Source organism: Onychomys torridus, chromosome 1, assembly GCF_903995425.1.
Source record: "Onychomys torridus chromosome 1, mOncTor1.1, whole genome shotgun sequence".
Lineage (NCBI taxonomy): Eukaryota > Metazoa > Chordata > Mammalia > Rodentia > Cricetidae > Onychomys > Onychomys torridus.
Window position 1 is genome coordinate 31,007,261 of NC_050443.1, and position 16,294 is coordinate 31,023,554.

A 16,294-nucleotide genomic window follows, 5' to 3' on the forward strand; every position below is an offset into this window, starting at 1 on the left:
GCTTGATACAGTATAAATTCTTATCTTAATAGTGAAATGTTTCATTGAGGCTTGCTCAGTAATTGAGTAAAACCAAAACTTATAAGCCACAGTCATCCTAGGGTCTCCCATGCTATATATATATAGCCTCCATGGTTCTGTGGGTTGCAGTCTGATTGTTCTTTGCTTTATGTCTAGAATCCACTTATGAGTGAGTACATACCGTGTTTGTCCTTCTGGGTTTGGGTTACCTCACTCAGGATGATATTTTCTAGTTCCATCCATTTGTCTGCAAATTTCATGCTGTCATTGTTTTTCTCTGCTGAGTAGTACTCCATTGTGTATATGTACCACATTTTCTTAATCCAGGGAATACTACTTCTTACTTGCCCATCTCTAACGCTGAACTGGGGCTTCGTGTTCCTTTTTTAGTCTCAGCCCCAGGCCCTGGGGAAGGAGGGCCTTGCACAGGCATGGTGAGCTTTACCTGCAATTGTACTCAGAATGCCGAGGCAGGAGGATTTTACATAAGCTTGAGGCCAGTCTGAGCTGCAGGAGACCCTGTCTTAAAAACTGTGTGGTGTTGTTTTGCCTTGGCACTTGCATATTGTCTGTCTTTCTCTAGAGCCGAGGCTCTTGAAATTTAAGCTAAATAAAATGAAATGAGTTCAAAACTCAGTCAGCCAGATATGGTTCACCCCTGCAATCAGAACACTTAGGATGCTGAGGCAGAAGGATCTTTAGGAATTTGAGGCCAGCCTGGGCTACAAATAAATGAATTTAAACACTCACTTCCTGAGTGACACCTGCCACATTTCGGGTGACCACAGCTGATCCATGTCAGAATTATCTGTGGGACAGATAGCTCAGGGTCCTCTCTGTCTCTGAGCTTAAGAGTAAGTTCTGTAAGTCCTCAGTAGATGTTTGCTGATCCAGACATAGACCTGAACTGTATATGACCCTAGGCACGTTCCTTCACTTCTTGAGCCTCTGTTCCCTTCTGGATCACCTGGTCTTTACTCTGCCCCACAGAGTTGTGGTGAAGCCCAGGCTTTCTCTCTCTCCATTGTCCTTGGTCCTTACCTCCTGCCCTTTCTCAGGTTCCGGCACATGGCGGTCACTTTTCACATGCTTTCAACCAAGTGGGATGTTAGCAGTCTCCTAGGAGGGGAGGGGCTGAGGACCCAGCCAAGCTGTGGTTGTAACAGATACTAGCCCGGGCCCCAGTGCACTTGGCATCTGCCTGGCCTTGTTAGAGAAGGAACTCGCCTGCACTGGCTCCACTGGAGGTATCAGGAAGTGAAGGCTTTGCAACAGTGACTGGGCTACTTTGAAAGGCTGGGGAGGCCTGGTTCTGTAGAGCCAGCTGTGTTGCAGGACACTCTGGGAAGCTGGTTAAGGCAAGAGAGCAGGAGAGTGCTCGTGCTGGGCTCCAGCCAGCAGCCTTGCAAAACACAGGCGGGATGGAGGCTGGAGATGGAGTCAAGCACATGTCTTCGTGTTGGAATAGAAGCAGCAAAAGCAGTAGACCTGGTGGTGTACACCTACCATATATCCCAGCACTCTGAAGGCTGAGGCAGGGGGACTGTGCACTCCCAGGCAGCTTGAGCTGCAGAGTGAAACCCTATCTCAGATACACAGACTGGCAGGACCCACCCCTCACCGCAGCCGGCTCCTTTACAGTGTGCTGTCCACATGGCTTTCTTGGGAGTCACTGCCCCCATCCATCAGAGGAAGTAATCAAAAGAGGCAGAGGGGCTTCCCTGGGAGACTTGAGAGGGATTCAGACCCAGTGCAGGGTGAACGATGAGACAGTGAAGCCACTTGGGAGACTGTTGAAGCTGGGGCCTAATAGGTGGCAGAGACAAGAACGGGCTGTAGAGACGGTTGGTGGTCAAGAATGGGTGCTGCTCTTTCAGAGCACCTGAGTTCAGTTCCCAGCACCTAAGACTAATGGCTCATGAGTGCCTATAACTCCAGTCCCAGAAGGTCTGATGCCCTCTCCTGGCCTTTGTGGGCACCTGCACTCACATGCCCATACTCACACATAAACACATATATACACATAATTCTAAAAATATAAAAATAAGGAAAAAGCAAAAAGGAGTGAAATTGAGGCTTGGTGGCACACACCTTTAATCCCAGCACTCGGGAGGCAGAGACAGGCAGATCTCTGTGAGTTCGAGGCCAGCCTGGTCTACCAAGGAGTTCCAGGACAGCCAGGGCTATATTAGGGAGACCCAGAGTAAAAAAGGAAGAATGAGGAGAGGGTGTCCCCCTAGAGGTGGGCTGTAAGTGCGAAGGCCAGAGCTGGTGGTGAGTGGAGCCTGGCCAGTGAGTAGTCGCAACACCAGACAGTGCGGGCCTCATGGGACTGCTGGGCCTCCACGCAGAGTGGAGCTAGACAACCTGAATGGGGACATGCAGCACCCAGGTTAGGTCTGCAGGACTGGGACGGCCTGCCGAGGTGAGGCTCGCTGGGATGGACACAGGCTACTCTTTCTCTGTCCCTTAAAGGAGCCTGCAGCACCCCAACGTCCTCCAGTGCCTGGGCGTCTGCGTGGAGACCTTGCCTTTCCTGTTGATTATGGAGTTCTGCCAGCTGGTGAGGGGCTGGGAAAGGGGGGGGGGGCTGCTGGAGCTGGAGGCCAGCTTTGCTCTCAGGACTGGGGGTCTCAGACTCCTGTGGCCACCTGTGTGTCTGCACTAGGCAGGGACCGAATCTAAGGTATCGTGCATGTGTGGCGAGCATCTGACCAACTGAGCTGAAACGGGAAACTGGCTTGGAGGGGCTGCCTGATGTGGGGCAGAGGCTGCTTTGTGCTTGCTTCAAATTGTGCTAAACTGCTCTTGTTTCCCCCCCCCAGGGGGACCTGAAGCGATACCTCCGGGCCCAGCGGCCACCTGAGGGCATGTCCCCTGAACTACCCCCTCGTGACCTTCGGACACTGCAGAGGATGGGCCTGGAGATTGCCCGGGGACTGGCGCATCTGCATTCCCACAACTATGTGCACAGGTGAGCGAGGTGGATCCACAACAGGGGACACGGGGAAGAACTGAGGAAGAGTGCCAGGCGCTGAAGTTCCCAAGAAGGTGGAAGGAAGGAAAGGGGAGGAGTCAGGAGGGGGAGGAGCAGCTGGGGGGGGGGTGGTTCCGGCCTGGAATCCCCGAAGGCTGAGGCAGGGGGATCCAGCAGGAGTGAGGCCAGCCTGGTCAACATAGCAAGTTCCAGGACAGCCAAGGCTACACGGTGAGACTCTGTCTCAAAGGGAGAGAGAAGGGGGAGGGGAGGGGAGGGGAGAGGAGGGAGGAAGGGAGGGGAGGGGAGAGGAGGGGAGAGGAGGGGAGGGGAGAGGAGAGGAGAGGAGAGGAGGCACAGCACACTGTGGGCCCGGCTTTCTCACGCCGCCTCCCCCTCCCTGCTCCGCAGCGATCTGGCGCTGCGCAACTGCCTGCTAACCTCAGACCTCACTGTCCGCATCGGAGACTACGGACTGGCGCACAACAACTACAAGGTGGGCAGTGCGTGGGCGTGCGTCTGTGCGTGGGGACCGGTGTGTGTCACCTACTGACCTGCTGACCCCGCCCGCCCCCAGGAAGACTACTACCTGACCCCCGAGCGCCTGTGGGTCCCGCTGCGCTGGGCAGCACCGGAGCTGCTGGGCGAACTGCACGGCAGCTTCGTGCTGGTGGATCAGAGCCGTGAGAGCAACGTCTGGTGAGGCCACGGGTGGCGCCTGGGGGTGGGGCTCCACGGCTCTCTGACCTCTGACCTCTGGCCTCTCGCACAGGTCACTGGGGGTGACGCTTTGGGAGCTATTCGAGTTCGGGGCGCAGCCCTACCGCCACCTGTCTGACGAAGAGGTCCTGGCCTTCGTCGTCCGCCAGCAGCATGTCAAGCTGGCCCGGCCCAGGCTCAAACTGCCCTATGCTGACTATTGGTAAGGCCCCCGATTCGGGGTCAAGCTCAGGCCCCAAATTCCTATCCCAGCCACCTGCGACCCCCATCTCCATCACCTGATGCCTGAAGCAGGGGAGTGGCATGTGGGAACTCTGCCCCACCCTACCAGTCCTTACCTGATTTCACTCCCTCTCCTCCCCCAGCCCCTCCCCTCTCTCTGGGCCTCTGTTCCTCTCCCACTCTCTCAGCAGTTCTGCCCTCCTTATGGTCCCCTCCCTTTCTCCCAGGTATGACATTCTGCAGTCTTGCTGGCGGCCGCCAGCCCAGCGCCCCTCGGCCTCTGATCTCCAGCTGCAGCTCACTTACCTGCTGTCTGAGCGGCCCCCAAGACCCCCTCCGCCGCCACCCCCTCCCCGAGATGGGCCCTTCCCCTGGCCCTGGCCCCCCTCGCATAGTGCGCCGCGCCCGGGGACCCTGTCTTCTCAGTTCCCCCTTCTGGATGGCTTCCCCGGGGCTGACCCAGATGATGTTCTCACGGTCACTGAGAGCAGCCGCGGCCTCAACCTTGAGTGTCTGTGGGAGAAGGCCCGGCGAGGGGCAGGCCGGGGTGGGGGTGCACCTCCCTGGCAGCCGGCCTCTGCGCCTCCTGCGCCCCACGCCAACCCATCCAACCCCTTCTACGAGGCGCTGTCCACGCCCAGCGTGCTGCCGGTCATCAGCGCACGCAGCCCCTCGGTGAGCAGCGAGTACTACATCCGCCTGGAGGAGCATGGTTCTCCACCAGAGCCCCTCTTCCCCAACGACTGGGACCCTCTGGACCCAGGCGTACCCGGTCCCCAGGCCCCTCAGGCTCCCTCCGAGGTCCCCCAACTGGTGTCCGAGACCTGGGCCTCCCCCCTCTTCCCTGCACCCCGACCCTTTCAGGCCCAGTCCTCTGGATCAGGTGGCTTCCTGCTGAGTGGCTGGGACCCCGAGGGCCGGGGCGCTGGAGAGACCTTGGCAGGAGATCCTGCCGAGGTGCTTGGGGAACAGGGTACCGCACCCTGGACGGAGGAGGAGGAAGAAGAGAGCTCCCCAGGCGAGGACAGCAGCAGCCTTGGTGGGGGACCCAGCCGCCGGGGACCCCTCCCTTGTCCCTTGTGCAGTCGCGAGGGTCCCTGCTCCTGCCTGCCACTGGAGCGGGGGGACGCCGTGGCCGGCTGGGGGGGGCACCCTGCCCTTGGCTGTCCCCACCCCCCAGAGGACGACTCTTCCCTGCGTGCAGAGCGGGGCTCCCTGGCCGACCTGCCCCTGGTCCCCCCCACCTCAGCCCCTTCCGAATTTCTGGACCCCCTTATGGGGGCCGCAGCGCCCCAGTACCCCGGGCGGGGGCCACCTCCCGCTCCCCCCCCTCCGCCGCCACCTCCCCGGGCCCCCGCGGAACCGGCCGCGTCCCCCGACCCCCCGTCGGCCCTGGCCAGTCCAGGCTCCGGCCTGTCGTCTCCGGGCCCCAAGCCGGGGGACAGCGGCTACGAGACCGAGACCCCTTTTTCCCCCGAGGGAGCCTTCCCAGGTGGGGGGGCGGCCGAGGAGGAAGGGGTCCCTCGGCCGCGGGCTCCCCCCGAGCCACCCGACCCAGGAGCGCCCCGGCCACCCCCAGACCCGGGTCCCCTCCCACTCCCAGAGTCCCAGGAGAAGCCAACCTTTGTAGTTCAAGTGAGCACCGAGCAGCTGCTGATGTCCCTGCGGGAGGATGTGACAAAGAACCTCCTAGGGGACAAGGGGTCGACACCCGGGGAGACAGGACCCAGGAAGGTGGGGAGAAGCCCCGTGACCAGAGAGAAGGGCCTGGGCCCGAACAGGGACCTGACATCCCTGGGCAGCAGGAAGAAAGTCCCCAGCTGGAGCCTCCCAGTGAACGGGGTGACAGTCTTAGAGAACCGCAAGCCGGGAGCCCCGGACGTGAAGGAGAAGGTGGCGGAGAATGGCCTGGAATCTCCCGAGAGAGGAGAGAGAGCCCTGGTGAATGGGGAGCCGATGTCCCCAGAGGCCGGGGAGAAGGTGCTGGCGAATGGGGTTCTGATGTCCCCAAAGAGCGAGGAGAAGGTGGCAGAGAATGGGGTCCTGAGGCTGCCCAGGAACACGGAGAGGCCGCCAGAGACTGGACCTCGGAGAGCCCCAGGGCCCTGGGAGAAGATGCCCGAGACTGGGGGTCTAGCTCCCGAGACCCTGCTGGATCAAGCCCCTGCGCCTTGCGAGGCAGTCTTGCCCCAGAACGGCTTGGAGACGGCCCCTGGCCAGCTTGGCCCAGTCCCCAAGAACGGGAACCCGGAACCCGGGACCGAGTGGAGAGTCCACGAGATTGGGGGGGCACTGAGAGCCCCCGGGGCTGGGAAGCTGGACCTCGGGAGTGGGGGCCGAGCCCAGGGGGGCGTGGGGATGGCCCCCGCCGGCGGCCCCGCAAGCGGCGTGGACGCAAAGGCCGGATGGGTAGACAGCTCGAGACCACTGCCACCTCCGCCACAGCCACTGGGGGCCCAGCAGAGGAGGCCGGAGCCAGTGCCCCTGAAAGCCAGGCCGGAGGTGGCCCCCGAGGAAGAGCCAGGGGTCCCAGACAGCAGGCTCGAAGGAGACACGGCCCCCAGCGTAGACGAGGACCCCCCCAAGCCGGAGAGGAAGGGCCCCGAGATGCCACGCTTGTTCTTGGACTTGGGACCCCCTCAGGGGAACAGCGAGCAGATCAAAGGTGAGGAGGTGACCAGGTGCTGGGGTAGAGGAGGTGGGGAGGGAAAACTGAATAGGTCCTGGCACTATGACCACCAACCATCCAGGAGTCATTGTATCTTGGGCCTAGCCTTGGCTGTGTTCCCATTTGTATTCCTAAGAAGAGGTCTTCACTGCTCTGGTCTCAGGTCCTTGCACCTGCCAAGAATGGATGATAGGGAAGGCCCCTTCCTGTCAAGGTCGCTGTGAGGGGCAGGCCTTAGCTATGGGCACATTGTTACCATTGAGCTCTGTGATATAGTGGAGACCTGTCTTTGTTATTTAGGCTTGTGTCGATGGTCTCCAAGTCTGGAACCAGAAGATAGTCAGAAACAAGCCAGGGCGGGGGAACAGGTGGGGAAAGCCATTCCCTAGCAGGTCACAGGTGTTGCCGAATTCGCTACTTTTTCTTGTTAGATCAGTGTTCTGGATGTTCAAACGGTTGTAGCCAGCTCAGAGATCTGGTGCTGGCAAGTCAGGGCCATGTGAGGGCTCCTATAAGCTGGGAGTAACCAAGAGTGATGCCACATGTCTGTAATACCAGCACTTGGGAGAGGGAAGCAAAAAGGTTAGCTGTGAATCGAAGCCAGCCTGAGCTACATATCGAGTTCCAGGCCAGCCAGAGATACATAGTGAGATCCGTCTCAGACAAAGCAGAAGGGTCAGAGAGATGACTCAGTTGATAAAATATTTGCCTTGCAAATGTGAGAACAGATCTTCAAAAGCCACACAAACCAGGTGTGGTGGTGTGCTTGTAAATATATATATATATATATGTAAAGAACGTGCTGGGGAAGTGGAGATGGGGGATCCCTAGAGCTCACTGCTCAGACACTCTGGTTTAATTGGTGAGCTCAAGGCCAATGAGTGAGCTCAAAGGATGTGGATGTACTGAGGAGGATGCCTGAGGTTGTCCTCTGTCCTACACACACACACACACACACACACACACACACACACACACACACACTATTTTTTAAAAAGGCAGGCCAGCAGAAAGGGCACTTGCCACCAAAGCTGATGCCTGGAGTTTGATCTGTAGGACTGGGGTTGAAGAGGAGAACTGAGTCCCATAAGTTGTTTCCTGACCACCACACAGATGCTGTTGTACATGTGTGCCTGCACACAAACATAAATACACACACACACTGACATACACAAAATTTAAAATTTTTGATTTAAAAATTTAAAGGAAGCAATAAACTAAGGGGTCTCTCTAATATGTCAGGCCATGGGTTGCCCGTGGCCCGACTCCAAGGGCCTCAGGCCTTCCCTGGCCCACCCTGGTGGGCAAGTGTTCGGGAGCCACTGAGAGTCCAGGACCAGAAAGGTGAGGCATGCAGTGACCTCAAGAGAGATGGTACCCACCCGAGTTCCTGAAGCAATATGGAGTATACTGCCCTATTCCGGTTCTGCACTGGCACCTCACCCATGTGGCCAGCAAGACATCAGGGCCTCACGTGACACTATTGGGTGAACTAAAATGTCTCAGGGAGTCTGGGTTGGCTTAGAGCTGCTGAGTAAAAAGAGGCTAGGGGTGGCTTACTCTTTTCCACCCAGAGAACTCTATTCATCCTTTAAAACCCCACACAAACTCCCCCTTCCCTGGGAAGCCTTTATGACCGCTACAGGCTGTCACCCCAACCTTATTGTTCGTACCCACTACTCTTGACGGCACTGTGGCTGCAGCACAATGCTCATCCCGCTATCCTGAGAGGGTACCTTCTGAGTAAAAGTGAAGGAGAGGCAGCTAGGAGCTGAGTGGATGGCAGGGCAAGGGGTGGAGGTGGGCACTAGCTTGGCACGGGTCAGTGAAACGTGAATGTGGGAGGCAGCCTCACCTACACTGTCCTTAGTGCCTACACCCTCCATAGTGCCCTCAGATGGTTTTACTTATGCACTGATGGAGAACAGTGGCCCAGAGAGGGCCACAATGAAAGAGTGAGACCCGGTGGAAAGTGACCTTGGGGACCTTAGTGGCAGTGAAAGTGCAGGGAGGTGGCAACCAAGGGCCAGGCAGGGAAGGACTTCCCTTCTGCAGGGAACATTGGTTCATTAACCCCAGGGACTGGGAGTATTTCCCTGTGCACAGACCAAAAGTCGAGTGAGCTCTTCCGAGGTACACTAAGCAAGGTTGAACTGCTGCTCTAGGCAGGAGGGTGTGGCCAGAGCATGCGTGCCTGCCTCCTAGAGGTGGCTCAGGTCTGGGAGCCCCCAGAGCTGAAGAACGGGCAGGACTCAGTCCCAGGCAGTGATAATGTCATATACAAATGTTGGGAGGGGGCAAGAATAGGGAGTGGGGACAGACTGCAGAGAACAACGGGGCCCAGGTGCTGTGGGAGAAACCTGTTGCTCTGGGTGCTGAGATCATGCATCGCAGTGGGGAGGGAGGGTCTCACTCTGCACACAGAGAGACCCTCCAAGGGCTCCCCCAGCACACAGCTCACCTGTCTCTCCCCTTGCAGCCAAACTCTCCCGGCTCTCGCTGGCGCTCCCTCCGCTCACGCTCACGCCGTTCCCGGGCCCGGGCCCGCGGCGGCCACCTTGGGAGGGCGCGGACGCAGGGGCGGCTGGCGGGGAGGCCGGCGGGGCGGGGGCGCCGGGGCCAGCGGAGGAGGACGGGGAGGACGAGGACGAGGAGGACGAGGACGAGGAGGCAGCGGGCTCTCGGGGTCCCGGGAGGACGCGGGAAGCCCCAGTGCCCGTCGTGGTGAGCTACGCCGACGCGGACACGGCCCGCCCGCTGCGGGGGCTGCTCAAGTCTCCACGCGCGGCCGACGAACCCGAGGACAGCGAGCTGGAGAGGAAGCGCAAGATGGTCTCCTTCCACGGGGACGTGACCGTCTACCTCTTCGACCAGGTGAGTGGGGCCTCAGGGCAGACCGCAGCAGGATGGGAGGGAGGTGGACCCCCTGGTGGTCCTGGTGAATGGGCCAGGGCTAGAGGGAGACGCACCTTTCCCTTTAGAGTGCCCTGGGGTGCCCAGTTAGTGGGTAGAGTCCAGAGGGAGGTGGAAGCAAGTGGGCAGGGCCTGGGGGCCCTAGCCGAGCCTAGCAGGGGTAGGACCAGGAGTGGGGTAGGGGTTTGTGATCTAGGAGTGACCTGAGGAGTGTTGGTGAGTCTCGAAGGCTGTCAGGAAGCAGCCTAGAGAGGCTGGGGCCCCGGATTCACTGAGGGCGGAGCCTAGTGCTTTGAGGCCTGTCTGTCGATAACAACTTAAATGTCTATGGAGTTGACTCTAATTTAATTTTTAATAGTGTGTGTCTGTGTATATTTATGAGTGCAGGTGCCTCCAAAGGTCGTAAGCTTCCAGTGCCCTGGGTGGAGTGCCAGTCAGTGGGTGGAGCCGGGAGGCCGGTGTCCGATGTGGGTACTGGGTAACAAACCCTGGTCATTTAGAAAAGTATCTCCAGCCCCTTGGGATTAGGCTTTAAATGGGGCGGATCTTATTACGTGGAAGTTAAAGATGGAGCATGCTTGGGTTTGTCACCCAGGTTTGTAATCCCTGCTTTCAGATGGCAGAGGCAAGACAATCTCTAGGTTGTTGGTTTTTGAGACAGGTTTTGTGTGTGTGTGTGTGTGTGTGTGTGTGTGTGTGTGTGTGTCTCCATCCCTGGCTGTCTTGGAACTAGCTAGCTCTGTAAACCAGGCTGGCCTCGAACTCACAGAGATCTTCCTGCCTCTGCCTCCCGAACGCATGCGCCACCTCCTCCCTAGTTAAAGGCCAGACTGATCTGCATAGAGAGTTGCAGCCAGGGCTACATATCAAAACTCTGTCTCAAACAAACAAATGAACAAATATACTAAAAAACAAAGTAACCAGGACCTGAAATCTCCATGCTGTTGAAAAGAAAACAGAAGGTCTTATAGACTGAGACTCTCTGAGGCCAGGTTGTGAGATAGTTGATAACAGGGTCAGGCACTGGGTTCAGGGACCTGGGATGCCAAAGTGGAACTTTTTAATTTAATTTTTGAGACAAGGTTTCTCTGTGAAGCCTTGGGTGTCTGAGAACTCACTGGGTAGACCAGGTTGGCCTAGAACTCAGGGATCCACCTGCCTCCGTCTCCCGAATGCTGGGACTAAAGGCAAACACCTTCCCTGGCTCAAAGTGGGACTTAGAGAGCTTGAGTGGGGGCTGGGGTCATTGTCTTTTGGTGCTCAGTTGGGGTTAGGGATCGAGAGGGTCACAGGGGCAGGTTGTTAGTTCTGAAACACAGGTTTGGATCTCTGCAGCCCAGATCCTGGAGTTGGTGGCATGGGGTTTAGAGCAGCGTCTTGGGTTAAGGATTCTGAGTGCAGCAGGCTGAATTTAGAAGCAGGAGGGAATTCCTGAGCTGGGTGGGGCTTCACAGTCAGGTAAGGAACATAGACCAGGGTGAGAGTGAGGCCGGTCGGAAGCTTCGAAGGCAGACGAAGGTTACGTCCACTTCGCCACACAATACGATGTCAGTAATTAGAGGCTGGGGTGCCAAAAGCCCCAGCAATATCTTTGGATTTTATTGCTCCTTGGAGATGCAGTGGTTGGGATGTGACAGTTCGTCCCCTATCCTTCCCTTCCCTTGCTTTCACAGGAGACTCCAACCAACGAGTTGAGCGTCCAGGGCACCCCCGAGGGGGACACGGACCCATCAACGCCCCCAGCGCCCCCGACGCCTCCCCACCCCACCACCCCAGGAGATGGGTTTCCCAACAACGACAGCGGCTTTGGTGAGGGGCGGAGCCCAGGGCTGGGCCGCGGAAGGGCGGGGCTTGGGAAGGGAGGGAGAGGCCTTGTTATGCAATGGGCGTGTCTTGTAAGGGAGGGCGGGGCTAGGAAGGGACTTGGGCTAAAAAGGATTGAGCTGGGAGTCTGTCCAGCCTGGGAGGCCGGAGAGGGAGGGTCTTGGGAGGAGCTCAGGAAGGCAGGGCCTGGTAGAGGTGGGCGGGAGGGGTAGGTGAAGAGGGGGTATCTGAAGTGGGAGGGGCTGGGCCTTGCTGGAGGGTGGGGCTAGAGTCAGCCTTGTGCTAGTCTTGAGACTGGTGTGTCCCTAAGGCTGGTCCACTCTCTCCTTAGGCGGCAGTTTCGAGTGGGCGGAGGATTTCCCCCTCCTCCCCCCGCCCGGGCCCCCCCTGTGCTTCTCCCGCTTCTCCGTCTCACCTGCGCTGGAGACCCCGGGGCCTCCCGCCCGGGCTCCCGACGCCCGGCCCGCAGGTACAGTGCTTCCAGCGGGACCCTGCCCCACTCCCCAACCTCCCCCGCTTACCTTGCCTGTCTCATTAATCTTCCTGCCTTCTCTTTGCCGTCCCTCCACCCAGTCACTCTGACACCTCTCATCTCAGACCTAGTGATTCCCATTCACAGCCTTGGACAGTTACATCCGTCTCTTAGCCTCAGTTTCTTCTTACTCGAAGATTCCCCCCGTGCGCACTCTCCTGCTTGCCCATCTTTTCCATTTCTGGGTTCAGACACCTTGCTGATCTCCATCTTCTCTCCAAGAGCACTTAAAGCCCGCAGAGGATATGGCAGACTCCCAGAGACAGGAGTCACTGTAACAGCAGAGAGCTCACAGTGACCTGCCACATTGCAGCCCGCTCAAGCCCCACTGAGATCCTTAGAGTGGGTTCTAGTCCCATCATTTTACGGAAAGGAGAACTGAGGCGCTTAGAAAAGGAGTGTAGAGCCGGAATTTCTCTCCAGGCTGCTGGCCCTGAGTGCTGCCCTCTTGTGGTTAGCATCGGCTGCGTCCTTGTGCTCTTCGGGCCACCCCGTTCTCCCCGTACTGGCCATCATGTTGAACGCCCAGGATTGGCCCTGACTTTTTAGGGGTGTAACGCGGGCCAGTCAATGTCCTCTCTGCCCCCATAGGACGGGCATGATAGTGGATCATGCTCCTGAGTATTATGTGGGTATAAATGGCTTAATCTCCCTGATGGGCGTGCAGACTGGAGATTGTGTGATGGATGGTGTTACTGCCCCAGAGCTGTTTAGAGCTTGGCTAGTTCAAGGGACAGAAGACAGGCCAGGGTGCCTGGGGCTCCTGAGGGTGCAGAGTCAGAGTGAGGTGAAGGGATAGGACAGATTAATTTTTTAAATGATTTACTTATTTTTATATGCATTGGTGTTTTGCTTACATGTTTGTCTGTGTCAGTATAGGGTACTACTCCAGAACTGAAATTACAGACAGCTGTGAGCTGCCATGTGGGTACTGGGAATTGAACCTGGGTACTCTGGAAGAGCTGCCCTTGCTCTTAACCACTGAGCCATCTCTCCAGTCTCAGGATGGGACAGATTATAAGTGACTTGGGGGGGGGGGCCTGGTGTGGCGCACGCCTTTAATCCCAGCCCTTGGGAGGCAGAGGCAGATGGATCTCTGAGTTCGAGGCCAGCCTGGTCTACAGAGCAAGTTCCAGGACAGTCAGGGCTATACAGAGAAAACATGTCTCAAAAAAACAAAATATATAACAATAATAGTAATAATAAATAAATAAAGGACTTGGAGGAACTTTGCCCAGAGTATGCTAGCGAACCATGAATCAGGGCTGTGAGGTTGGAAGAAAAGAGAGGCTGGGAGAGGATGGGAAAGAGTCCAGGGAGGAGAGGCTAGTGAACGCACTAGGCACAGGGAGAGAGGAGGGGGCAGGGCAGAGTCAAGGGAAAGACAGGATTGGGGCTGCATCCCCCCAAGTCACCCCAGATATTACTTCCTGACACCTCCACCTCAGGACCCCCAGGAACATGGCAGGGTGGGGTTCAGGGTGTGGGGACACTAGTCAGATAGTGAGTCAGGGCCAAGGCTGGCAGGATGACCTCACGCTTAGTCACCACGAGTGGAGATGGAGGACCCAGTGGTATGAAGCCCCAAATCCTTGCCTGCTATCACAGATCCTCCGTCAGGCATGGGTGGAAAAGCTGCTAAGCATGTCTGTCTCCCCAAACCACTGCAGGTGCCCCTGGGCATGCCATCTTTACACCAGGTCCTGAGTGAGGAACTCATCCCAAGTACTTTGAAAAGGAGCGAGGACCATGCTTTCCACTCAAGGAGGAAATGGGCTCACCTTGGCCAGACCCCCAGGTGTCAGCACAAAAGTGTGAAGGAGGGGCTGACCCCTCGTCCCACTGGCCCTAGTTAGTGTTCTAGATCCAGAGAATGAGTCAGGCTGTCATGGTGTGGAGGCTGGAGGATGGTCCTGCAAAATCTTGTTGATGAAGGTCCTGTGTGACAGACTGGTCCCATACTCCCATGCAGTGGAGGTATAGGCAGACACGAGGTTCTTCCACAATAACTGGGGTGAGATACATTAATACTCAATAGTGGAATACCTGAGGAAAAATTGAGGAAGCAAATGATAGCCCAGGATGTCCAGGGGTGATAAGATGATTCAGCTGGTTGTGAAAGGCCTCGAAAGAGGGGCTGAACTACCTTGGAAGAGCATTTTAGACCCTGTGGGTAGAATGGTACCTGGAACATTTAAGGCCATTGTGACTGGAGCAGAGGAATGGATGAGGTCAGAGGCTGGGATGGGCATGGTGCCGTTCCTGGGCCTTCACCTTGAGTGAGCTGGAAGTCAGAAGTCTGTCTCTCCTGATTCCCATCCTTTCTCTACTCTCTTTATCCCCAGGCCCCGTGGAGAACTGACTCCCCAAAGACCCAGCCCCTTTGCACCCCAGGAAGAGGGTTTGCGAGCAGAATCTTGTGTGGACGATGGAGCCATTGCCCCCAACACTGACACAGCCTCTGGGGAGGCGCCTGAGGCCGCGCCCTCCCCCTCCTCCACCATGTGCCAAACAGGAGGCCCAGGCCCTCCACCCAGCCCCCCAGACGGACCCCCTGATCCCCCTGACCCCCTCGGAGCCACATGAGGCAGGAAGCCCCATCGCTGGATAGCCACACTTCTTGGAACTGAACTGAATGAACTCTTTTGGGCCCGAGCCCCTGGCACAGCGGAGGTCCCTACTGGCCCACTCTTGGCCTCACAAGGGCCACTGGCCTCAGGAACCTGGGCCCCCATCTTGCGTCTCCCCTCCCCCTCAGCCTGGCCCCTGGAGGGGCCTCTGATTCAAACCTTCGCGTGACATTTTCACATTATTTAAAAAAGACAAAAAACAACTTTTTGGAGGAAAATGGGGCCTGTGTGTGTTTGGGGAGGTGGAAGGGAGATGCCAGTAGACACAGCATGGAAGTCACTGTCCTTTCCTCCTGGCTCCAAGGCAAGGTGCCCATGCAGCGGTGGGGCTTGCCCGCCTCTCCCTCCCTGCTGGTTCTGTTCCTTAGAGCCTCTGACATTGGTGGCAGCTTCAACTTACCCTTCCATGTTCCACAAAGAGTCAGTGATGGCTTGGGACCAAACATTTGTGGTGGTAACCATGTTCCTGCAGGGTCTAGAAGCTGTCACAGGGCCAGGCCAGCTACTGATGGTAGGAAGGCACTCAGAACTGATCTGCTAGCCATTGCCTGCCCGCCTGCCCGCCTGCCTGCCCACATTGGCCTGTCTCCCTTCCTCCTGTGGATGCCTGTTTCTTAGCCTCTCTGTGGCTAGGCTTTCAGTCTCTTGTCCCCCATACTTGGGACCATATTTATTGGTACATGGAGTGAATTTGCATGGTAGAAGAAGCCAGAGCAAGGGGTGGGTTTGAGTGGGATGGTATACTCTATAAATTAAGGTGACAGGACACGGGTCAAGGAAAACCCTTCAGTAGGGGTCATCCTCCTCACCATAGGATGGTTGCTTAGCAAATGGTAACTGACATGATCTAGAGGCATGCCAGCCCAGGTTGGGGGGAGTCGTGATAGTAGGGTGGGCCAGGCCTTGATGTCCTAGTTCAAAGAATTTGAGGGTTAAAGGCCTGATGCCAAGTCTGAGAAAAGGCAAGGGCCATGTTTATTTGTGTGTGTGTGTGTGTGTGTGTGTGTGTGTGTGTGTGTGTGTGTGTGTGCGTGTGTAGAGGTGATGGGGAGAGACTGACTCTGTGGCCCTGGCTGTCCTAGAACTCACTCTGTAGACAAGGCTGGCCTCCAACTTAGGGGTCAGCCTGCTCCTGCTGAGATTAAAGGCATAAGCCACTTATACCTGGCAAATGCCAGGACTTTCAGGTCTGAGGGAAAAGAGCTATGTCCTGAACTGGTGTGTGTGGTGGGGGAGCATGACCAGGACCTTCATGTCTCAGTGTGAATGAAGAGGACCAGAACTGGTGTTGAAAGGTCTCAGAGGCTAATGTCCTACAAGTTCCAGGGAGCAGGATCAGAGTCCTAATTCTCTGGTCTGAGGGAGGAGGGCTGGGGCCAGGACCACGTCTGAGGGTCTGACCTGTCTGAGGGAGGAACCTGGGATCAGGATCTCTGGTCTGAAGGAGGGGCATACGATTTCTCTGGCACTCTCCACAAACTCATATTCAGTATCTTCAACCACAGAACCTTACTGCTTCACAGTTTTGGGAGGCTAGAAGACCAAGACCAACGCCATCAGTATTTTGGAAAATGTCTTCCGTGGTTTTGCCAGCCTGGCCTCAGGTAACCATTGGCACTCCTTGTTTGTGCTTTATGCTATTCTCTGCATTCATCTCCACACGGTGCCCTCTGTGGCCTTGTGTCCAAACACCCACGTTGGGGGGGGGGGGCTTTTATGTGTGTGGGTATGTTGGTGGGTACTAGGGGAGGCGTGGTCTCGTACAACTTAGCCTGGCTTTGAACACT

At 57.0% G+C, this 16,294-nt stretch overlaps 1 protein-coding gene across 3 annotated transcripts in view; it reads left to right on the top strand.

Moving 5' to 3' along the window:
• Positions 1-14,725, top strand: part of Lmtk3 (lemur tyrosine kinase 3) — a 19,856-nt gene extending 5,131 nt beyond the window's left edge. For 2 of the 3 annotated variants that reach the window (XM_036180225.1, XM_036180216.1), the window contains exons 7-16: positions 2,497-2,584; positions 2,847-2,995; positions 3,410-3,494; positions 3,576-3,697; positions 3,771-3,920; positions 4,168-6,605; positions 9,088-9,482; positions 11,195-11,330; positions 11,677-11,814; positions 14,223-14,302. In XM_036180225.1, coding sequence (XP_036036118.1) covers positions 2,497-2,584; positions 2,847-2,995; positions 3,410-3,494; positions 3,576-3,697; positions 3,771-3,920; positions 4,168-6,605; positions 9,088-9,482; positions 11,195-11,330; positions 11,677-11,814; positions 14,223-14,239 — 3,718 coding nt within the window. In that variant the 3' untranslated portion in view covers positions 14,240-14,302. Of the gene's footprint in view, positions 1-2,496; positions 2,585-2,846; positions 2,996-3,409; positions 3,495-3,575; positions 3,698-3,770; positions 3,921-4,167; positions 6,606-9,087; positions 9,483-11,194; positions 11,331-11,676; positions 11,815-14,222 lie in introns of all 3 variants that reach the window. The other variant, XM_036180231.1, reaches the window with a different exon arrangement.
• Positions 14,726-16,294: the final 1,569 nt, after the last annotated feature.